The 24,140-nt window shown below is 43.4% G+C and overlaps 1 protein-coding gene across 5 annotated transcripts in view; it reads left to right on the forward strand.

Moving 5' to 3' along the window:
- The first annotated feature begins 4,952 nt into the window (after window positions 1-4,952).
- The window catches only part of DLC1 (DLC1 Rho GTPase activating protein), a 254,741-nt gene continuing 235,553 nt past the window's right edge, over window positions 4,953-24,140 (forward strand). For 3 of the 5 annotated variants that reach the window (XM_081019786.1, XM_081019789.1, XM_081019790.1), the window contains exons 1-2: window positions 4,953-5,197; window positions 22,835-23,978. In XM_081019786.1, coding sequence (XP_080875912.1) covers window positions 22,950-23,978 — 1,029 coding nt within the window. In that variant the 5' untranslated portion in view covers window positions 4,953-5,197; window positions 22,835-22,949. Of the gene's footprint in view, window positions 5,198-5,725; window positions 6,067-6,094; window positions 6,238-22,834; window positions 23,979-24,140 lie in introns of those variants that run through there. The other 2 variants (XM_081019788.1, XM_081019787.1) reach the window with 2 other exon arrangements.

Below are 24,140 nucleotides of genomic sequence, written 5' to 3' on the forward strand. Positions count from 1 at the left end.
AAAAGGAATGGGCTAGAATCATAGAATTGTAGGAATTTCAGCTGAAGCATCCATGACGGATGGCCATCCAACCTCTGCTTAAAAATGTGCAAGGAAGGAAAGTTCACAACCTCCCAAGGGATACCATTCCACTGTCGAACAGCTCTTACTGTCAGAAAGTTTTTCCTGATGTTTACTTGCAACTTGAAGCCATTGGTTTGAGTCCTACCCTCCAGAGCAGGAGAGAACAAGCTTGTTCCCTCTTCCATGTGACAGCCCTTGAGATATTTGAAGGTGGCTATCATGTATCCTCTCAGTCTCCTTTTTCCAGGCTAAACATACCCAGCTCCCTCAACCATTCCTCATAAGGCTTGGTTCTGACCATCTTCCTAGTGATCACTTGTGGGAGGGCCTGTAGTTCAGTAAGGCATTTGCTTTGCATTCAGATGTTCTCTGGTTTGATCTCTAGCATTTCCAGATAGGTCTGGCAATGACTCCTGTCTGATACACTGGAGAACAAACCAATACTGAACTTAATGGACCAGTTATCTGACTTCCTATAGTCCCCTTTGCCTACTCAACTTTATATAACGTATTTTTCCGTGTTTAAGACGCCCACATGTATAAGACAACCCCTATTTTTGAGCCCAAAATTAAGAAATAATTAATTGTAACATTTCAGGTATAAGACAACCCCCAATTTTAAACTTTAAAAAATGGGGGGAAATATAGTCTTATACACGGAAAAATACATAATTTTTCACTTAGCATTTAACAAATGTGATGAGTGAATTTATTGTGGATTGTGTCTGCTGGAAATATGCCAAGGGTGCAATGGAAGTCCAACAGCTTTCAAATGCAGGCCATTTTAATCAATTCCTCACTCATCCAGAAGGAAGAGGCTCTCTTGAATCCAACCTTCATCACCAGATATTGATTTGTCTATAAAAAGGTAAAGGTACCCCTGCCCGTATGGTCCGACTCTAGGGTTGTGGGCTCATCTCACTTAAGAGGCCGAGAGCCAGCGCTGTCTGAAGACACTTCCGGGTCACGTGGCCAGCGTAACGTAGCTGCTCTGGCGAGCCAGCACCAGTGCAGCACACGGAAACGCCGTTTACCTTCCCGCTATAAAGCGGTACCTATTTATCTACTTGCACTTAGGGGTGCTTTCGAACTGCTAGGTGGGCAGGAGCTGGGACCGAAAGACGGGAGCTCACCCCGCCGCAGGGATTCGAACCGCCGACCATACGATCGGCAAGTCGTAGGCACTGAGGTTTTACCCACAGCGCCACCCGCGTCCCTGATTTGTCTATAGAAAGCCCTTGATGATTTCATTGCCACAGAACAGGGGTGAGGGACCTGTGGCCCTTCATATGTTTTGGGACTCCAGCTCCACTTCATAGGCCCCAGCTAGTATGGTGAATGTCAGTTATGATGGAAGTTGCCATCTAAGAACAGATGGTGGGCCACAGACCTCACATCCTTGCTCTATGGCAACAAAGTCATTAAGGTCTTTCTCTACAGATTATCCTCTTCCTACCACAACAGCCTGGCGTGCTCTGGTCCATGGGGTCACGAAGAGTCGGACACGACTAAATGACTAAACAACAACACCACAACAAAACACCAAATTACCCCTCGAACCCTGATGAATGTGTTGGGCTAGAAGGCAACTAGAACAGCTCCTTGGTTGTCTTAGTGGCCACGAGTTCCTGAGCAACACTCAAGAAGGTGGCCTTGTCGTCACAATAGAAGAAATTCACAAGGACTAAAAACTTGGGGTTTTCCTTTTTTAAAATTAATTTTTATTAAATTTAACAGTTTTTTACTCATCACAATAACATTATCTCAGCAAGAAAGAAAAATACAATTCCCATCCCCCAACCCACAACTTCGCTCAACTCCCTCTTCTGGTTCATTACATATTAACTTCTCCTGCTTGTTTTAGTATCTCTTAATACAGTAATGCATTCTTTAAATTGAATATTGTTCTGATCTGGTCATTTTTATATTATAATTATTTTCAGATCGACTCTTACACTTGGTTATTTTCCAATTGTTACTTTTTTTTTTTTTTTCCTTTCATAATTATTTTTTAAAACACTTAACTTCAGATCTTTAATAAAGCTCCCCCCATTGTTCTTTCCAAATTGTAGTCCAGTTTCCTCTTGTTCCGCTGCTGAAACGTTCTAATTCAGAAGCTTAGTAAGTCTGCAGGGATTATTGTTATTCAGGAACAAAAACTTGCGTTCAGTCCCTTCCTTTCTTCAATAGAAAATTCTATTGTCTCCTTTAGCTGAACACCCTGTAGACAAAATATTATTTCCGTTTTGCAGCTTTCCCAGAAGATAACCAGTTCTGTAAAATTTCCAATGGTATTTTTCCACTTACGACCATCTTTGTAATGTCCCGAAACTCCTCTAGGGGGATCGTTGTAACTTTGTTTTCTCTAGTCCAAAAGTCCGATTGTTATCCATGTTTTCGCCATTTTGTATCCAAGTTTTAACAAGTTGTAGCAAATTGTAACAAATTTAGCCAGCAAAGTTCTCATAATAAAATCCTCTCTGCTTTCCGACTTTGACAGCTACTTTGACAGCTGTCAAAATCTCCGACTCTTTTCACCAGGCTCTCTCTTCAATCACCCCGGTTCCCAGGGGGGGGGGGTTACGTTTCTTCTCCCTCAATTCGTCCTCCAGCACAGTTCTTATGATTCCCCATTGTGGAATTCTTAGTTTTTATCAGCAATACAAATCTTTTTGGACCTTGGTTTCCCCGTCCTTGTCTTGGAAGGTTTACAATAGGGGGGGGGACTGACTTCCTTTTTGGATCCCCCCCCGCTCGTATCCAATTCGAAAAGAAATTCTTTTTTTTCCTCCTTTTAAACCCAGTTTCCAAATTACTCACGGGTTGTTGTTAAAAAGTCCGAATTTTCAATGGAAGAAGTCAGCGCTCTCCGCCGGATGGCATGCGGCTGCGCTCGGCAGGGATAGCAGAGGACTCAAAGCACCACGCTTCTCCCCGGCACCCGATCCGTAGCCTTTAAAAAGGCTCCTTCACGAGTCGGGAGGGCGCTGACGGTGCCAGCCGAGTCTCCATGTCCACGGCCCTCGTGGCCGTGGTTTTTAAGGGTCCCCGCATCGCCGGTGCGGTAGGACCCAGCCCCTGCCGAGCAGGCTCCCTCCGAAGCTCGGAGGGAGTCCGCCATTCGGCGATGGCGCCAACCCGGAAAAAAAAAGCCAGCAAGGAGTTGGGGGAAATAGGCGATTTATGGATTGTAAGAATTCCAGGCGGATAACATGGTTTGGTGGTCAGGGGGAAATTAAACCGGGGACAGAGGGGGAGAACTAAAATCCAAAGGCTTGCCAACTTCTTTTTTTTGAATTGGCTTTGTTTCATCTATTATACCTTTTATTTCTTATTTCTGATATTTCTATTATGTGGGGTGTCTTTATTATTAAAAAAAAAGGGAAATTGTGGAATAAAAATGGGGTGGGCCCTGGGAAAGAAATTTTTGGTTTTTTATTAAGGGTATTGATGAGGAGTGTAGAAATTTTAAATTCGAATAATGGTCTAAACAAATTAAGTTTTTAATCAGAACTGAGAGCTTGTGGAGCTAACAACATGAAAAAGGAATATGGTAGGGGTGGGGGAAGGGGGGAGTCCCAGAAAGTGGATATATGAAAATAAGGTTCTGAATGTATTTTAATTCTTACTTTCTGTATTTTTGAAAATTTTAATAAATATTATTTAAAAAAAAATATATATATTTTCCAATTGTTACATCTTAATATCTATATTTGTTTTGTTAGTTGTAAGTGTTTAGTCAAACACTTAGTTTTTTTAGTTTGACGAAAATTGGGGTTTTCCAGTATCACTTTTCAGTCAGGAATCTGTAAGGCACTGGAATGATTGGAATCGTGCTCATATATTGATAAAAGCCCTGAGGTGCCAGCACAAAATGGCTGCCATGGGCAGCAAAACAAAAGAGAGAGGTGAATACCGTGGTACCTTGGGTTAAGAACTTCATTCGCTCTGGAGGTCTGTTCTTAACCTGAAACTGGTCTCAACCTGAAGCACCCCTTTAGCTAATGGGGCCTCCCACTGCCGCTGCACCACCACTGCACGATTTCTGTTCTCATCCTGAAGCAAAGTTCTTAACCTGAGGTAATATTTTTGGGTGAGTGGAGTCTGTAACCTGAAGCGTTTGTAACCTGAAGCATATGTAACCCGAGGTACCACTGTACTGCCACAAAAAAAAGGCACCTGAGCTGAGTGCTTAAATAAAATACCAAAGCATAGCCTTGATCAGTAACTGCATAGCTCAGTGGTAATGCCTCAGCCTTGCATGCAGAAGGTCACAGGTTCAACCCCTGACATCTCCATATAGGGCTGAGAGTGACTACCAGTCGGAAACCCTGCTGCCAACCCGTGTAGACAGTATTAGATGGACCAGTGTGCCTGACTCAGTATAAGGCAGTTTCCTATGTTTCTATCCCCCCAAATACCTATAAAATTAGTTTTGGTACACCGTAAGTGAGTCAACAGAGTGCAAACTTTGTGTAGCCTCAAAAACTTAATAAAACTCAGAATCAGCACTTCTTCCAAATTACAAGCAAATCAGCCAACGCAGCTCTGTCATACTGTTTGGCATTCCTTAAGAGAACTTGCCTCTTTGATTCTTGTTGCTAGAGCTTAAATTTTTTTTTATAAAAAAAGCAGGTCTGAGTTTTTTAAAAAAAACACACGACAACCTAAAATAACATAAGTTATTATGCTCCTTAGAAATTACCTCAAGAGCTCTGGTAGCATTTGTTATGTGAATAGTTAACATTTATTATTAATTGATACTCTAATTAAAGCCATGCCAGTGCTTTCCATTAGCTTACTCTCAAATTTTTACAGAGCTGTCTGTCTGGTTTTAATCAAAACCAAATGGCAGTCCAAGTTCCCAGGCTGGAGCAACTGGGAGGAAATCATTCAGAGGAGGCAGAAGAAAGCAGAAAAGATAAACAGCAGATAGCTTCACCAAATCTGTACAGAATAGAGGATGTAGATTCTGTAGGCTGCTCCAGAGATATGATTCAGGCACCCTGTCAAACTGGGAAAGCATAGTTACAAGTGTTTTATGTCAGCTGAGTTCTAATATGATCAAGATGGAGTCTGTCCTCATGCTTTCACAGCCCTGAATCTCTGACACTCTGGAGAATTCTCCGTAGAGGTAATGTCTTGTGTTTATCTCTCTCTCCCTATGCACACTGTTGCCTTTATATGCAAATAGCTCTCTGTTCTCATACCTCTCATTGGTTAAAATGCTCACTGGCAAAACTTTGCCTTTTCCTTTTATTTGCGTATTTTACTCTCCCTGCATCTTGCATCTTTCTTGCCCTTTCCTCCTCGCGCCTCATTCTTGTGCTGGTGATTACTTGCCTGATACTCTAAAGAAAAACTGCCTTTGAAGAGTTGCAGTATATTAGCTGAAGCCAACTTTCCTAGCCATTTGCTTGTTTGTTGCTCAAGAGAGTAAAACAAAAATCTGAAATGCTTTCAGAGTTGTGCTTGCGTTTGGCATGGCGGGGGTGGGGGTGGAGCCAATGAAATTCATATGAATGTGTGCATTAATATGGGAATTGCCACAAATTAGGGAACAGGGTCGTATCTCAAATCAGAGTTATATTGTGCACTGTTTCGGGATTTTCTTCTCTCTCTCTGTCTCTCTCTGTTTCACATGCCTACTACTCAACAGCAGGAAATACTTTTCAAGCAATCTGGGCCTGGTTCTGTGAGGCCCCTGTCTCACAAAACATCAGTCTGCATTTAGTAGACAGAAGTAACTAGGGAAAGCTTGGTAGAATTCCACTTAGACAAGGCTCCCTCCAGCTGCAGAACGTGTTTCGGTCAGAATCACACATATAGAGCAAAAGTGCTGAGAATAGAGCAATGATCTCAGCAATGAAATCTGAACTTTATGCTTAGTGGAGGTTGAGTCGGATTTTGGGTTCCCACCCCTTCCCTCTCTTTCTGTATACACAGGCAAAGTATTTAGAGAAGTAATTCTGGCTACTTCTACCTTCTTGCCATCTCTGTGAGGTAAACCTGGAAGGCTTCTTTTTAAATTCTTTTTTTTTGGGGGGGGGGGATAAAGCTTATTTGAGATATACAGACATTTTCTGGAATCGGTTAAACAAAATGCCACTGCTCAGTAGTGAAGCTTTCTGCACTGAAGATTCGAACAGTGTAACTGGGATGGAAAAAGTCGCAGTAAGTGGATGATTGCATGCCGGCTGTGTCTTTTAACTATTCTGTATGCAAGCTCTGAAGCAAAACTTTGCTTTCTAAGGTTTCCTTTGTAAAGATGCAAACGATATGCTGAAGTATCTGTTTATACGAATGACGCTTGGAAGGGATTGACTTGTGTGTTTTGCAAAGGCTACAAAATCAAGAAATGTGCCTAAATCTTCTCATTACCTTCGTGATCAATAGGCAAAAATCAGCACCCAGCTGAAAACAACATCTCCCTTAGGTGAATACACTGGTTTATATCAGCCGTATCTCTCTTGGGCTTGGTCCCAGAGAATTTTGTGATGTAGGGATACTTGAAATGAGAATGGCTGGGCATGAAGTTACCAAATGTATCAATCAAGAAGCATCAACTGTCAGATGCACACTAACTAGAAATAAGAAAATGTTTTGTGATCATATATCGCAGTCGTTTTAAGGGAAGGAACAATTGTCATAGAGATAATATTGCCTCTAATGCAGCTTGAAGTTTTGATTCAGGACTCCGTGTGAATTCTTTCAAAGGGCAGAAAGTTGTTCCATATCAACTTTTTATGTGAAACCACTACAAAACCAATATAGCATAGCATATATAAACTGGAGCCACACGGGAAATACACGCAAGACTCCTAATCAATGATGTATACTGGATTGATAAAGTGTTAGTATATCATATAGCATTAGCTGAATTGCTGGAAGAAGCTTCAGACCATAACACCAGCGTTTAAAGGCAGATGAAAGGTCTGGGTAATAATGCCCCTCATATCCCATGCCCCTGTTTGCTTAATATGGGCAGAAAATGTATTACTCCCTGCACATTAAGGCTGCAGTCTGACACATACTTATCTAGGAGTAAGCCCTATTGAACTCTAGTAAGATACCCATGGGATTCCATGGTAAAACAGTACAGTGGTACCTCGGGTTAAGTACTTAATTCGTTCCGGAGGTCCGTTCTTAACCTGAAACTGTTCTTAACCTGAAGCACCACTTTAGCTAATGGGGCCTCCTGCTGCCACTGCGCCGCCGGAGCACGATTTCTGTTCTTATCCTGAAACAAAGTTCTTAACCTGAAGCATTATTTCTGGGTTAGCGGAGTCTGTAAGCTGAAGCGTATAAACCCGAGGTACCACTGTATTGGTGGTGGACAGCTATTAAACCACTGCATGAACCAGGTGAAGAACATTTTTTTCTGTCAATGCTGCATTGCCTCAGAAGAAATATTGTGGGGAGGGGGTTGCAAACACTGGGTGGGGCTAAAGCCAATGTGGATCAGGGCCAGATCCAAAGTGGGTGGGTGGGATCATCACTTTTCTCTTCCTTCTGTGACCCTGAGCTCTGTTACTTTTCTCCAGCCTATCAAGTGTTCTTGGTATTAAGCAGTACATAGCTCCAGCATCATGGAACATTGTGAAGACAATGATGAGCTAGATGAACCAATGGTCTGACTTGGAGTAAGGCAGTTCCCTGTGATCCTATGCCTGGGATAGTCCAGGGCTAAGCAATGTGACTCACTGAGTCAAACTCTGCCGCATGCTAGTTGTTGTGGGTTATGCTTCTGCCACTTGCCTAGGATGGCACCCTGGGTCGGTTGCAAGTTGTGTGGGACTTAGATAATCCAATGAGCACATAGGTTGGCACGGGCAGCGACTTCCTCATTCACTTGATATGAATGGTGCTTTCTATGTCCTTCTATCTGCAGCCTTGCACTGAACACCACGAAAACCATCTGCATGCAAGCCAGGAGGTTCCTAGTCCAAATCCTAGTTGACCAAGACATTTTAGGGTTTAGGATTTAGGGCTCACTGAGGAACAAGTGCATTCACATTTGCATGAGTTTGCTGTACTCTTAAGGATACATTACAGTTTCACACAACGGAATTGTGCACATTTGGGACAGAGCTGGTGAATCTTCAGTTGTATAAAACTACCATTCCGCTGAACTGCGATGACTGCTGTTCTTTTTGTGTGTGTCCACCTGATTCACCACATCTTTTCCTTTCTCCATTCCCTTCATGTATTCTGCTATTCTGCTAGTAGGTTTCAGACATCTTTCGTATTGTAAGCCAGATAAATCATAATTGTAAATTGTAACCAGTGGAGGCATGCCAATGTACTTAGCTTGTGTAATTTATTTTGAATGTGCAATTTGGATTTCCTTGAGGCCAAATCTGAATTATTTTGGCATTATCTCTACACAGGCCTGAATCGTGGGAGCTTTCTCTGTAGAATGTGTAAAAACGGTTGGTTCAGTCTGTGGGTTGAATTCAGTGTCATGGAAATAGATCCTGTTTGCCTGATAGAACAATCCCCCCTCTACTCCACTATGTGCTGTTCTGGCAAATCTTCCACATGCATCCCAAGCCAGTTGAGGGGCAGGGGCATGTGGTGGAAGAGCAGGGTACTACTGGGACTCTGCACTGGCTCTCGCTAGCACAACTATTTAGTTGACTCAAGTACTAAAGTTCTAGTTACAGGTAGGTAGCCGTGTTGGTCTGCCGTAGTCAAAACAAAATTTAAAAAATCCTTCCAGTAGCACCTTAGAGACCAACTAAGTTTGTTACTGGTATGAACTTTCGTGTGCTTGCACACTTCTTCAGATACACTGAAACAGAAGTCACCAGACCCTTATATATAGTGAGAAGGTAAGGAGGTGTATTAGTCAGAAGGGTGGTGGGAATGGGTGATTGACTGATAGGTGAGGTAAACCTACAGGTCTGGTAACCTCTGTTGCAGTGTATCTGAAGAAGTGTGCATGCACACAAAAGCTCATACCAATAACAAACTTAGTCGGTCTCTAAGGTGCTACTGGAAGGATTTTTTTTATTTTGTTTCGTACTAAAGTTCTGGTTCTGCATTGAAGATAGGTACAGACAAACTGATTCAGAAGTTAGCAAAGAAGATGGTCAACCATCATCTGCTCTGCCAACCTCTGAATCAGTTTGTCTATATCCTTCTTCAACCATATGGGATATATGTCCTATGAGAAAAGATTGAAGGGATGGGATATGTTAAACCTGGGGAAGAGAAGATTGATGAGAGACCTGATAGCACTCTTCAAATATTTGACAGACTGTTGCATAGAAGAGAGCAAAGACTTGTTTCTCTATGAGCCTTGAGAGCAGGACTTAAGATACAGGATGGCATTTTCAGATGAACATGAGGTGAGACCTCTTAATGAGAAGAGCAGTTGAATACTGGAACCCATTGGCTAGAGGCCTGGTGGGCTCCCCTCATTGGGGATCTTCAAGGAGGTGCTAGAAAGCCATCAGTTTGGGGGTGCTCTAACTCTGGATGTCCTGCATTGATGTCATGAACTGGAAGGACAACTGGGAGGAAGAGGAGGAGGAAGAGGATCCCGGTGAGGGGTGTAGGCAGGACCTGGGCAAGCTGGGGTTGGGGAAGGAGAGGTTGGTGTAGGAAGTACTCACAGGGTGATGGAGGATGACGAGGGGATGATGGTCAGTGCACAGGAACCAGAGAAGCAGGACCCATCACCAGAGCTAGAGAGGGCTCTGTTCCCACAAACATGGTGTAGGGAGCAGTGGGAGGGTTGCTCCAGGAGGCTGAGGCAGGCAAGGGCCCATAGCCCAGCTCCCAAGCTGGCCAGGTGAGGCTCACTAGCTCTGAGAAGAGGGGTGTGGTTCCTTAGATCAGGCATGGCCAAACTTGGCCCTCCAGCTGTTTTTGGACCACAACTCCCATCATCCCTAGCTATCAGGACCAGTGGTCAGGGATGATGGGAATTGTCCTAAAACAGCTGGAGGGCCAAGTTTGGCCATGCCTGCTTAGCTGGAGTAGGCTTGGAACAGGTGAGGGTCACATGCCTCATCAAGTTCAGATGCAAAATACAAAAGGACAGCAGGGATGAGATCCTATGTCTGCTCAACTTGCCCCTGTTGATGGACATCAGCTTGGTTACTCCAGGATCTTTGTGGGACTGTGCTTTGGTTTTGGACATTGGACATGTGGATTGACCCTGGACTGGGGACTTGAAATATTGACTTACCACCAGGTATCCATGGGTTCAGGACAATTGATCAAGGGGCTGATTCTATCCTTTGCCTGAAGTAATGAAAAGAATCTCAGATAGTAAAGCTGGAAAGGTTAATACTTTGGAGAGTCACTGCCAGTTAATCTTATTAGGTTAAGTGGGCCAAAGCTTCTCAATTTAAAGCAGTCTCATATGTTGATGTGAATCTTTGTTGTGAGGAAATAGTTCACCCCCTGTGATTATAGGGGATGACAACTTCATCCCTCCTCCAGTTCAACGATAACTGCTCAGGATACACACACACACACTGCATTTGGAGATTGCTGGTTAATTGTGGTTCTCACCTCCATCTGCAACTATCCCATGCATTTGCATGGCTGTGGTCAAGACCCTGCCATATCAAATGCTTTTAACTTTGGGTTCTTATTTTTATTTTACTTTCTAATGGATAAGCGCTCATGTAGCTCTTTACAAGAAAAGAGTGTGATCACGGAAAAGGTCCTGCTCTCTCACAATAGCACTTACCTATATCATAAATGGCATTGATATGACATGATCTGCGTTTAATGGATATGTGCTCCATCCCTTGATGCTAGATTCACCTTTCCCCTTATACAGTGGTACCTCAGGTTACATACGCTTCAGGTTACATAGGCTTCAGGTTACAGACTCCGCTAACCCAGAAATAGTGCTTCAGGTTAAGAACTATGCTTCAGGATGAGAACAGAAATCGTGCTCCGGCGGCGCGGCAGCAGCAGGAGACCCCATTAGCTAAAGTGGTGCTTCAGGTTAAGAACAGTTTCAGGTTAAGAACATACCTCCAGAACGAATTAAGTACTTAACCCGAGGTACCACTGTACAGAGTTAATAAGATTAAATGGGCAAATAGTCTTTCCCCTGCAAGGCCAGTCTTTGGTAGCAAGTCTCTCCTCATCCCTGTGTTTGCTCAGCTGAGTGCTATGTGAACAACCCTGATGCTCAGACATTTTCCACCTCCTGCCCCCTCTTCTGGAGCAGCTATGATGGGGAGAATAGAAGCATTCCGTTTTCAACTGACTCTGTTGTTTAGTCCAATGGTTTGTCCAACTATGCTTTCAACAAACAAGCCAAGATCAACCCAAGCTTTCTGATTCTGAATGGTTGAGATAAACCGTAACTAAACTCAGTGGCGTAGCGTGGGTTGTCAGCACCCGGGGCAAGGCAAGTAATTTGCGCCCCCTAACCCGTGGAGCCAGGTAGGGGCAGAGAGCTGCGAGTGCGAGCGAGCACCCCACAGATGTTGCGCCCGGTGCGGCCGGCCCCCCCTGCACCCCCCACGCTACGCCACTGACTAAACTAACCACAGTTTCCAGTTCTGACAAGGGTGAAAGCAGATGCTTCCGATCTCCTGCTCACGACCATACCCAGAGGAAAGGAAGGGGGGAATTGCTGGATGTTGCTGGATTTGTGTGCAGTCTCCTGGGTCATTGAAATGCAGGTGGCAGTTTCTCAGAGACGTACATTCAGACTTTGGATTTACCCCACCCATCCAGGCCATCAGAAAGATCATAAAAATGCCTCTTGTTCCAGATGAGCCTTGCTTGAACACGGTCTTCCTGGCCTCTGGCATGTTCCCATGTTCTCGAATTCTGGGCTTTCAAATTGCTTCTCAACCATCCCTCCTGGTTTGCCCTACGGTTCTGACTTCAGTCCTGACCACTAACTGTTTCCTACACTAACAGTTTCCCACAGAACCTGAGCATGGCCAACCTAGCCATGAGGGAAGGTGAGGCCACTGCCTCAGGCAACAGGATCCACAGAGGCAGTAGATCTGACCTCCAGGGAATACATCACCCACTGCTGCTGACAAGGAGGCAGCAATAGCTGCAGTGCTTGGAGACTGGATCTGCCACCTCCTCATAAGCTTCCCACAGTGCTTCTCTACAGCGGCCTCTTGATGAACAGGAGGCACTGCTGGTCTCCCCCTACCCTTGTTTCTGATGTAGATCTTCCACTCACCCCTACTTCCCATTTTGTGTTTTGCCTCAGGTGCCAAAGTGTCTCTAGCTGGCCCTGCTCATGGCTCAACCCATAGGGAGCAGGCTCATGTATGTAATACTAAACTATGAATTAGCAATACAGTGCTACCTCGGGTTACAGACGCTTCAGGTTACAGACTCCACTAACCCAGAAATAGTACCTCGGGTTAAGAACTTTGCTTCAGGATGAGAACAGAAATCGCGCAGTGGCAGCGGGAGGCCCCATTAGCTAAAGTGGTACCTCAGGTTAAGAACAGTTTCAGGTTAAGAACGGACCTCCAGAACGAATTAAGTTCTTTACCCGAGGTACCACTGTACATTCAAAACAGGCCGGTGGCTGTAGCATAGGGGTTTGGGAATTGCTAGCACTAGGAGCAAATTGGGGTCACAAAGAGTCGGACACGACTAAACAGCAGCAACAACAGGAGCAAATGGACTATTGTTACAGGGCAGAAGGGAAGTGCCCTCCTGGCTTTGTATGCATAGCCTCCAACATTCCTCAGATGAAAATAGGGACATTTCTCACTCCACTCCAACTGACCCTCCTCAACCCCCTATTTTCTGTCCCCCGCGACCACCCCCTACAGAGCATTTCCACCACCACACACCAACAGGGCACAGTACACACATTCTCCACCATCCTGAGGAAACCCATTAATCCCAATTTTATTTCAGAATTCTGGTATTTTCCATGGAAAATTGGGGCACTTGGAGGGTATGGATATGTATATGTAGCATGATGTATTGAGCTGACAACTGTTGGCATTCTCACTGTTTTCTTTCTAAATACACACTAATATAATATAATATAATATAATATAATATAATACAATGTAATAATTTTTAATCATCTTAAAAGTGACTTTCTCATGTAATAAAAATTGATTTAACTGCTTAAAAACAAAAGAATATGTATAAGTAGCAGCAATGTATGTGTAGATGCAGCAGAAATGCTTAAAGGGCTAATTTCATCCAAACAACATTTTCCATCGGCTATGTCCTTCCGCAGCGGCATTCCGTTTCGCAAAGTTCCCAGGCAACAGCATTTCTTCACTTGCATGGAAATGGGGAATTCTGGCCTTCCTTACTGGAAATGTTAGCTTAAGCCTCATCTCCACGAGGCAGCAAAGTCCATTTTGGCAACTGTTTTCAGTAATGAGTTACTTCAAATTGGTTTTATTAAAAGGTTTAGCTGTTAGTGTAAATGCTGTGAATACATTCTTGCCCTGTCTGGAATACATGCAACAGAAATATTTGAGAACCAAATGTCAATAGTGTTTTCGGTAATGATGTGTAGTGCTGTTCTCTCCCACCCATGCTACCAGTGGAGCCATTTTCAACGTCAAGTCAACACAGGTGATGACAACAGTTGTCAGCAAGGTTTCAGTTCCTTGGTGCATCATAAGACCACATTGTACAAGTTTAGGAAGTATATGCCTTAATAAGTACAGATTTAGGAAGCGCACACAAATAAATTGATTTCAGCAACTGGGCACATGCAGGTGCGAGCTTTTACCATTCGGTTATGATTTAGTATTTCTTTTGGAATACGCTGTGGCCAGCGTGTTCTAAGTACTTTTACCTTGATAGAAATTCAAATGAACTTGTAGCTACAGAGTCAGCTCTAGTCCTAACTGAGTTCCTATAGAAACTGGTGAAATAATAATATGTATATTTTTGTTAGTTTGTTAAGCGTACTGGGAATTGTATCTCTGTGAGTTCCTAGGTTTCTTTTGGTTTAAATGTGTGCTGGGTGTGCTTTAAATGTGTAGTGTGGTACTTCCCACACACTAGGAAACACAAACATTCACCACAGTTGATGGATTTAGGGGATTTCCAGACTATCGCTATTTTGCAGGAGCAATTCAAGCACAAACCAAAACTTTTGATTTGCACAGATGAAGTGGATTAAAGTGCTCTGCTCCCCTATAGGGTGTGATGAGTGTGCCCAGGCGCCCCCTAATGCTTTCCCCACAAAAAGTGGCTGCAGGCTCCATAAATGTTTTTAAACTGGCAACTGGGAAGACTCCCACTCTAAGAATGGCTCTGTTTTTTGTGTGTGGCAGGAATCGCAGTGCCAGCAGCAGTGGGGAGCTTGTTCTCCAGATGCATGCACACAGTGTGTGGTGTGTGTGTGTGTGTGTGTGTGTTTCTCTCAGTCTCTGCCTTTGCAGAGGAAGAGGTGCAGAGTCAGCCTGGGGTCTTGCCTCAGAGATGACTCAGAAGCTATAAAGTGTAGGTAACAACCAGGGGAAGGATGTGTATGGGATGAGCTGATTGGCTGGGGTCTCTTGGGGTGTGTGCCTCTGGCTCCACCCCTTATTTTTATCCCCTCCCGCTTTGTGTGTATGTGTGTGCACATACGTATCTCTTAGTCTGCTTTTCTCCTGCCTTGCACTGATTCTCTTTGTTGGGCTGCATAGTGAGAATGGTGTTGTCATTTAATTTAATTCCCTAGGTGCACACCCTAACGAAACGTGCTGTGCACAACTATGGGCTAACGGGGAGCAGTGTTTAAACACCTTGCAAGCAAATCAGGATGAAGGCTGCTCATTGTCATATGACCACCCCCCAAACCAATCAGAATGAATGCTCAGTAAAGGCCAGCTATAAAATCTAGCTTTGATGTCAGCATTGTACAAGCAAATCAGGGTGAATGCTCAATAAACAGGTTGTATGGAGGGGCCCACATAAACAGGCACACAGAGAGTTTGATGATCCAAGCTCTAGGCAGGTGTTAGTATGAATGGGGGGGGGGAGAAGTGGAGATGAGGCAGGGGCGCTCTTTCAAGCCTCACCCACCCACAAACACCGCTATGTGCACTATCTCCATCAAAGAGGGAATTTCTGAAAGGAGATTCTAAGTGTGTCTCCAATAAAGAACACGTTTCCGATACAATATGATACGATATGATAAGATATGATACAATAATCTTTATTGTCATTGTCCCATACAGAACAACGAAATTGAAAAAATCTACATCAGACATTCAAAAACCAACAAGCCTGCTACCCCAGCCTGGTTAACCCCCTAAAAACTCTGATACCCCATAATGAAATACAATATACTCCCATAGACCATACGTCCCATAGAAGGGACACGGGTGGCGCTGTGGGTTAAACCACAGAGCCTAGACCTTGCCAATCAGAAGGTCAGTGAGCTCCCATTGCTCGGTCCCTGCTCCTGCCAACCTAGCAGCTCAAAAGCATGTCAAAAGTGTAAGTAGATAAATAGGTACCGCTCCGGCGGGAAGGTAAACGGTGTTTCCGTGCACTGCTCTGGTTCGCCAGAAGCGGCATAGTCATGCTGGCCACATGACCCAGAAGCTGTATGCCGGCTCCCTCGGCCAATAAAGTGAGATGAGCGCCGCAACCCCAGAGTCGGTCACGACTGGACCTAATGGTCAGGGGTCCCTTTACCTTTACCATACCACTCAACATTTTTCCAATGAAAATAGGGACATTCCAGGATCAAATCAGAAACTGGGAAGGCATCTGTAAATCCAGGGAAAAAGGGAAAGTGTTGCAGTTTTGTAAATGCAAGATGCCTGCAAATCATGGGATTTCTGTGAGATGAGCACCACAACCCCAGAGTCAGTCACGACTGAACCTCATGGTCAGGGGTCCCTTTACCTTTACTCCCATAGAGACTACCTTACACTGCATTTAAAACCAAAATCGCATTTGGATAGGAACTGTTTCTCAGGCGGCTAGTCCCAGTCTTTATAACCCTGTACCTTCTTCCAGAAGGCAGAAGCTGAAAGAGATAATTCCCGGGGTGTGCACTATCCTGCACTATCTCTGCAGCTTTCTTATGACACCTGGAATAATAAACAAGATTCCAAGCACATGTTGGCAAGGGGTTGCATGTTTGTCCCTGGTTCCTCACTGCTTTTAGCCCACAGAGTTGAAGCAAACTGCACCATCTCAAAAGCTAGTGCTGTTCTGGGGCCCATTTTGGTGTGTCTCAGGATAATGCAGGGAATCTGGATCATGCAGGTAAACAGGCTCCCTGATACGCCTCCCACCACCAACAGGGCAGTGAAAGGAGGGGAGCTTTCCACTACCCCACTGGGAAGATTCCAGCAGTAGGCATGCCATCGCATCTCCTTCTCCACCATTTGAGCAGCTATTCCTTTGCAGCCTATGGTCCCTCAGCTGCCCTGCTGGGAAACATAGGCTCGACCCCTTAATCTATCCTGTTTTCATTATTTTAAAATGAAATATGACTCTCCAGTTTTATCTTTCTATCGGCTACCCAGTTTGAAACATGAGCTATTGCAATGTCAAATAAATGCATTGCCGTGGAAGCTCTACATCCAAAAATGAAAACAGAGATCTGTTGCCCATGTATATATAAATATATGTATTTAATCAAGATGGAAATAATACATTCGCCACTCTCCTATTCTTGACCTTTGACCACATGGGCGTGCATGAATGTCGAAGACTGTGTGGCACGTCACTTCAGAACTAGAGCTTCCAGAAATTCTCCTTAAACTTGACACCGGCACACTGTCAGCCTCTAGGGAATTGTTTATCCTGTCTTACCTTATATTTCCTGTCTGCATGTAATAAAATGAACCATGCTACTGTTGTCTGGCGGACTGACTTGTTTATGCAGTGGGCTGAATTTCTCTTGATGGACACTTCGGGTGTGAAACTATTTAACCGTAATTATTTATTTCAGCATTTAGCAAGGGTCCAGCAGCTGGTCAATGTTTGAATGTAGCCATCTCCTTGGAAGCATAAACTCAGTTTACAGAAGAGAAAGAAAACAACAGCAGTATTTTAGACAGTAACTCTCTTTGCCTGGTAGGTGTTAAATTTGCTATTAAATTACCAGTATAGATATGGTTTATTTAGCAGTACACCTGCAGTTTCCGATTTAATCCGTACCCAAATCATGCGCTACAGATTAGACTGAAATGCCAAGAGTTGCCTCCAGATCACCCAGTGAGCTTCATGAGTTAGCAAGTGTTTGAGCCCTGGGCCAAACAAGATACAACACCACTTGCACAATGTGACAATTTCCCTTGGAAGTGACTTGGAAGCTGCAGATAGCGCAAAATGCAGCAGCCAAGTTATGAAGCAGATCAGCCAATGAGAGCCATATCACTGAATGGAAAGGAGTTGCATTGGTGCCCAGCACACCTCCCTGAATTTATGGCGCTGATGGTTATTTTTAAAGCCTAGAATGACCATGGGTCCTAAATACCTGAAGCACCCGCCCTGTGGAACGCCCTCCCACCAGATGTCAAAGAGAAGAACTACCACGCGACTTTCAGAAGACATCTGAAGGCAGCCCTGTTTAGGGAAGCTTTTAATGTTTAGCAGACCACTGTATTTTAATACTTTGTTGGAAGCCGCCAAGAGTGGCTGGGTATAAATAAATTATTATTATTATTATTATTATTATTATTATTATTATTATTATCCCTATATTGTCTTGCCTGATCTGCCAAGGAGGCTCTTCTCAATGTCCCACTTCCAGGATTTATGTTTTATGCAGAAGGCCTTCTGTTGTGGTACCCCATTTGGGGAATGCCCTTGCCTCTGAGATATGGCTGGCACTGGTGCTTTTTCCATACCAAAATATACATTATAAGGACAAAGCAGGGCTTCACGTACTGGCAGCCTTGATTCAAATTCCCCCTCCCTTTCCATAACATGACTTACCTTGTGTCTTAATGCCATTACCATGTGAATTTACCCAGCAACACTACCTTGCTAGCTGTGAAATGGAGTTGAGGAGATGCATAACGTAAAGATGTCAAGACATGTCATAAACCTATTGGAGGCAGGGTCATGGCTGTTTGACTAATTTTGCTTTGTTTGTAATTATGCAGTTATTATTTTTCATATTGTAAGCCGCCTTGAGCATAGCTTTGCTATGGAATACTGTGTACAAATGAAATGATGTATGCATTGTCAAGAGCTGCAGATTTCAGTAGGTTCCCCTGTTATTTCTTCATGTTTACCCCATGCATTGCAAAAGTGAGTTTTGCTCATTCCCTATTTATCAGGTCCTTTTTCTTTTCTCCTTTTTGGCTACATCTTTCCTTGAGAGAAGGTTTTGTTTCACCATCCTCATCCTCATGCAGCCGGCAGTGAATTCTGTTAACCCTTGCGCATGCAGGGTCCTCTTCTTCAGCTTTGTAGACGTGGAAAATATGGTTGTGAAATGGGAGCAGGCTGGACTTAAAAGGGAGGTTAAAGGCCTCTGAGCATGCAGACGCTCCGTTGTGAAAGTCACTTTGTCAAGGCGTAATTTATGGAGGTTCAGTTGCACAGCTATAATTCTGCAATTCTTTCAGGCTGCCTCCTTTTATACCTTCAGGCATGTGATTTGTCAGGACAGCCTTGTGGTCTGGGTGTGCAATCGGAGCTTCCCTCGGTAGACTGAAATGACCCAGAACAAACTCGGTAGTTAATCTTCTTTATTGCTGAAATCAATAAGCAGATCCATGCTAAGTGCTGACAGTTCCTATGTAGGGAGTGAAAAGGAGAAGTGGCTGTTCCTTGAACCTGTAATATGTTACAACCCAGAAATTTCCTTTATTGTCGTTGCTGTTATTTAATAAGGAGGTCCCCCTCTGATGGTGTATATATTTAAAAGGCATCATTTTATTTCCTTTCACCTAACGGGCCATGAAGAAATAGATATAGTCCTGGCATATAGAATCTGTTTTTCAAACATGCACTCATTTTACACGTACACTTTAACATACATGGCTGCACATAGATACATTACACATATATGTACTCTTCTCTCTCAGAGTTTTCAAAGTGATGCACACATATAATTCCATTAACCATTACAATAACCTTGCAAGGGAAGGGAGTAGTACTTTACCATCTTGCAAATAAGGAGAGGCAGGGGAAAGATAACAGTTTGCATAAGGAGATGAAGCAAAATGGAAATTTGAGCTTTTCTGAAGAAAACCAACCCAGTTGTTGAGCTTCTTTTAGGGAAATCTGATTTTTTTTTTACAAATATGCAATTTGACTTGCCTAAAATCCAGGACAAAACATCACTTTGCAGAAAACTAGGAGAGCATCATGTCAACTACCCCTGCTCCAAAGGGATTTGAAGCATTATTTCATTGTTATGTATGATTTATTATGATAAAATAGCATATCTCAGTCGGCTTCTCAATATTTTTTTTTGCAACATTGTGTTGTTTGTTTCCTTACATGATTCTGAATGATAGTGTTGTCATAAATTCCATAATAAGTCTGCACAGCAGCCTCTTCTAATGACTCAGAAGCTTGGCACAGATCATCGTAACACACGAGGATCATTGGAAAGATAGGCAGATGAGAAGGTGGCACGCAAACCATAAGCAATCGCTGGCAGACATTCTTTGCATGCGACATTTGTGATGTGGTTGCCGTCATGAACCCAAAGCAGACAGACACCTCTTTATATGTACATCTATGGGCACATGCAGTTCCAGATGATGTCAATCATGCTAGGGAGGTCCCTGATTGGAATGTATTTTGCTACTTTGGCATAATTCATATTGTCTCGAATGGGGCATGTGTCACTTCACATGTGAGTAATTGTAAACGCACTGGCACAAATCAAGTTTCCAACAAGCTGTTGGCATCCATCTGTCTTGAGAGACAATGGAGTGCACCTCCAAGGGAAATGTCAAACTGAAGTGACCTCCCTGGGGCGCAAGCCTGGGCAATATGTATGGAGGCCCTGAGCTGCCCAGTCAACAAGACCTCACTGATGTGGTCCCAAGGGCAGCTGAGCAATATGTTTGGCACAAGCTTGGCTGCAGGAGTTGCTGGAAGAAGGCATACGAGGTGCCATCCAACAGCCTTAGAGACTACACTCTGGATTTGTGTAGGGTTTACCCCATGGGTGGGCAAACTAAGGCCAGAGGGCCGGATCCGGCCCAGTCGCCTTCTAAATCCAACCCACGGACAGTCTGGGAATCAGCATGTTTTTACATGAGTAGAATGTGTCCTTTTATTTAAAAGGCATCTCTGGGTTATTTGTGGGGCATGGGAATTCATTATTTTCCCCAAAAAAATATATTCTGGCCCCCACAAGGTCTGAGGGACAGTGGACCGGCCCCCTGCCAAAAAAGTTTGCTGACCCCTGGTTTACCCCTTAGCCTTTTCTTCTCCCAAAGATATCCTGCAAGGCAGAAGAGGTTTAGGACCTGAGTTTTTCTTCTCCTACATGCGCTACCTTCCCTGGTTGAGGAGCCTTATATGCCCCTATTCAATTCAAGTTTCCAACAGCATGCGTGCTATTTGGATAGCCTATGAATTGGGCCACAGAGTCAGCAATGGTTTCTCCTGTCTTACTAGAGGACACCTCCATGCTGAAGATATCATTATTCAAGTGTGCTGGGACTTCCAAACTCAGTGACACTCGGAAACACAAAGACCTGCAGAAAAATTGCTGGAACAACCCAAGGCCCATTAATCAGGCCAGAGGACTGTGTAATGCTTGCTGGGATTTCCCCCCCTCCATTTATATTTATGAATTATTGTAATGTGCTGGCTTTCCTATGACAGAATTGCAGAATCTTTTACTGTGTTCTTTGTTTGTTCACCTCTGATTTTATCTGTTCTCCACTTCATTCATCCATGTTTACAACAGACAGCTGCTTTAAGCAGATGAACAAGGCCAGTCACTAACTGCCTATTAATCAGGCGGTTAAATGGATCATTTGTATGCCACCTTTTATTTTGTACAGCAGAAGAGCTGCGATTGGGAACATGAAATCAGAACAAAACAATGGGTGGTTCACTTAATTACTATAGACTACAAGCCCATGCAAACAATTAAATTACCCCTGAGTCAGTTTTCTTGTCCTGGAGTAACTTGGGACTCAGCTACATTAGTAAAATAAAACCCAGCATTTTGAATGCATAATAAACATGTAACACCAGTTGGTGCCGGAGAACAACATAAAATTTATTTGTGGTTTTCCATAGTGGTTTTCCCCCCCTTTTGTTATAACAATGTAATTTCTAACTTATTTATAGCGTTTTTCCCCCTGTGTGTGGATCCACCCTTAGTCAACAGTATCATCCTATCAAATGATAAGGAGAATTATTCTAACACAAATCAACTACCAATGTGCTGTAAAATGTGTAGTATAATGGGTTCCAAATTATCATCATCATCATTATTTATTAAATTTATATACCGCCCTTCATCTGAAGATCTGAAAATGGTTCACAAGATAAAAAAAAAACAGGATAGAAGCACAAAATGAATAGTTGAAACAAAACAGTAACCTCCCTCCCCCAACCACATTTAAAAGGCCATAAAATATAAATTAGCCAAAGGCCTGGCTGAAGAGGAATGTTGTTGCCTGGCACCTAAACATGTATAGTGAAGGTGCCAGGTGAGCCTTCCTGGGAAGAGCATTCCACAAATGGGGAGCCACTGCAGAAAAGGCCCATTCTTGTGCTGCCACCCTCTTGTGGATGAGCCACATTAAGAAGGGCCTCAGATAATTATCGCAGTTTATTGGAAGAGAAGCGGTCCTTGAAATATTGTGGCCTGAATGGGTTCTAAGAGTGACATACTACACTCCTAGCTCAAGGAACATCACATGACCATCAGTACCCTTTTAGTTAGCATGCTGTATTTAAAAAATCAAGAAGGGACAATAAGGGGAATCCCATAGCTGTGGTATACAGTACATGCTTTTAGCCCTCAGCATCTAGTAGCAAGCCTGAGAAGGACCTCTGCTAGTAGGATCAATGAGGCCCTCTAATCAAAGTAGACTATGCTGGACTCACTGTAAGGCAACTTTATATGTTTATATTCGCGTGTGTGGGACTGTTTCAAGCATATCTCAGACTGAACACAACTCACATTTAGACAGCCTTCCAGTGATCTTGTAAACAGTTTAGTCACTGAGCTCTATCTGAAAAGCTCCAGTACCTATTCTAAGAAAACCATCTACTCAGTAAAACGTTTCTGCCTTCTCTGATAGTGGCAGTGAAGTAAGTTGGGGAACACTAAACTGTCCTTGGAAATATTCTTCTTAAAAATAATTAGGGAAGATAATAGTTCTGAATACGTTCAGCCTTGGGTCTAAATTTACCAATGTAACAAAATAAATGAATATTCTAGAATCTATGAATAGTTCAAAAGGCAGGCATGGAAATTCAGCCTTTGACAATAATGTGATGCTTGGTTATTTTCCTGAATAGGAAATGTGGACTTGTGTTGTGTACGAAGACTCACAAGACCAATGGCTTTTAAACCCATGAAAATAGCTGTCTCATGACAGAGGCAGTGATGAGAGACTCATTGTCAGATTTTGGCTTATGGAATCTGTTAAGTTCCCATAAAGTTGTTTATAGCATTCTGTTTACTTCATTTGAGGGAGTAATCAGCAAGGAGGCTATGCTAGATTATAGCTTTTGCCTTTGTTGGAAAATGATTAAAGTTATTCTGCAAAACATCTTTCTAAACTCTTCGTAACTCAGGCACTTATTGTTGCTTTTCCATACTTCGCTCCCTGCTATATGCGCTTCTGTTACTTACATTGAAACGATAATTTATTTCTTCTTCTTTTTACAGAAGATATGCAAGAGGTAAAACCATTTCATCCTGCAGAGAATTTCATGGAAGTCATAATGTTTCCTCTGGCCCTCTTTGCATTACACTGTGGAACCTGTTGCTAAAGTACTATGACATGTCTCTAGCAATCAGAAAAAGAAGCTGGGAAGAACACGTGACCCAATGGATGGGCTTGCCGTTTGGGTCTATTGATTCTAATATATTATGCAGGCATGGCCTAGTAGCTGACAACTTGCAAGCAGGTATGGAAAATGACAGACTTCGGAGCGAAAGCCAGAAAGAAAGAAGTGCTTCCTTGCCGGACTGCTGTCATGGTGGAGAACTGGGAGGTTTCCCCACAAAGCTGCTTGGTAATGTTTCCAGAGAGGTAGATGAAAATGACAATCATCAAGAAGAAGAAGAATTTCCCTCCCTTGAGGCTAGCACAGAAACATTGGTGAATGTTTCCATTGGTGGCGATAATGATGCCGAGGACAATGACGTAGAGCTCTCTTTGGAGAAAGTCAACCACCAGCTTGGTGACCCTGAAGAAAAATGGTCAGCTGAAAGGAACCAGTCAGAAGGAGGAGCAGGACTCTTCATGAAGATGGACCCAGGTGTGGAAGCAAAGGAAGACTCCAGTCATGCCTTGGATTCTGTTGGGAAACTTCATAATGAGACAGATCCCAAAGCACTGAAGGAATATATTTGTGATAGCAGAGAAGAGAGACTAGAACTTTGTTACAGCAGCTCCAATGAAAATGAAGAGACACCAGAAGAAAACTTCTCTGAGCCTCCAGATGCAGGAGAAACAATGCCTGAGAAGAAGATGGCCTGTGATATTGTAGCTGCACAGAGGCATGAAAAATCGAATGCTCCTAAAGATGGGAATGAAAAAACAGTCTGTGGTCAATTATTTGATGAATTTTCTCCTGGTCCGTGTAGTGACCTAAATGTAGTTGTTGCAGACTCCAGAAATGTTCTTGAGCCATCACCTGGTTCTTGTTTCCTATCGGAGGAAAATGTTCTGGATGAAAATGGCTTTGCGTGTGCTCAAGACAAATGCATCAAAAGCACATCCCTGGTGGAACGTATAAGTGATTTAAAGAACAACACAACCACACACGAGCCTACGGACGGTCAAGTCATTTTGCGCAAAAGAAAGGTAGGACGTGTTAAAAAATAAAAAGGTGTTGCTCGTTGCTGTTGTTTTCAGATTTCCTGGGAAATATGTGTTCCTAGGCGGAAGCTGACAGTTGAAATAGCTTGGGGAAGGAATGTGTGTAATCCAGTGTCAAATTAAGACTTAGTCAATGAGACCTCAGTA

Source organism: Podarcis pityusensis (genome assembly GCF_964106645.2).
Source record: "Podarcis pityusensis genome assembly, chromosome: 9".
NCBI lineage: Eukaryota > Metazoa > Chordata > Lepidosauria > Squamata > Lacertidae > Podarcis > Podarcis pityusensis.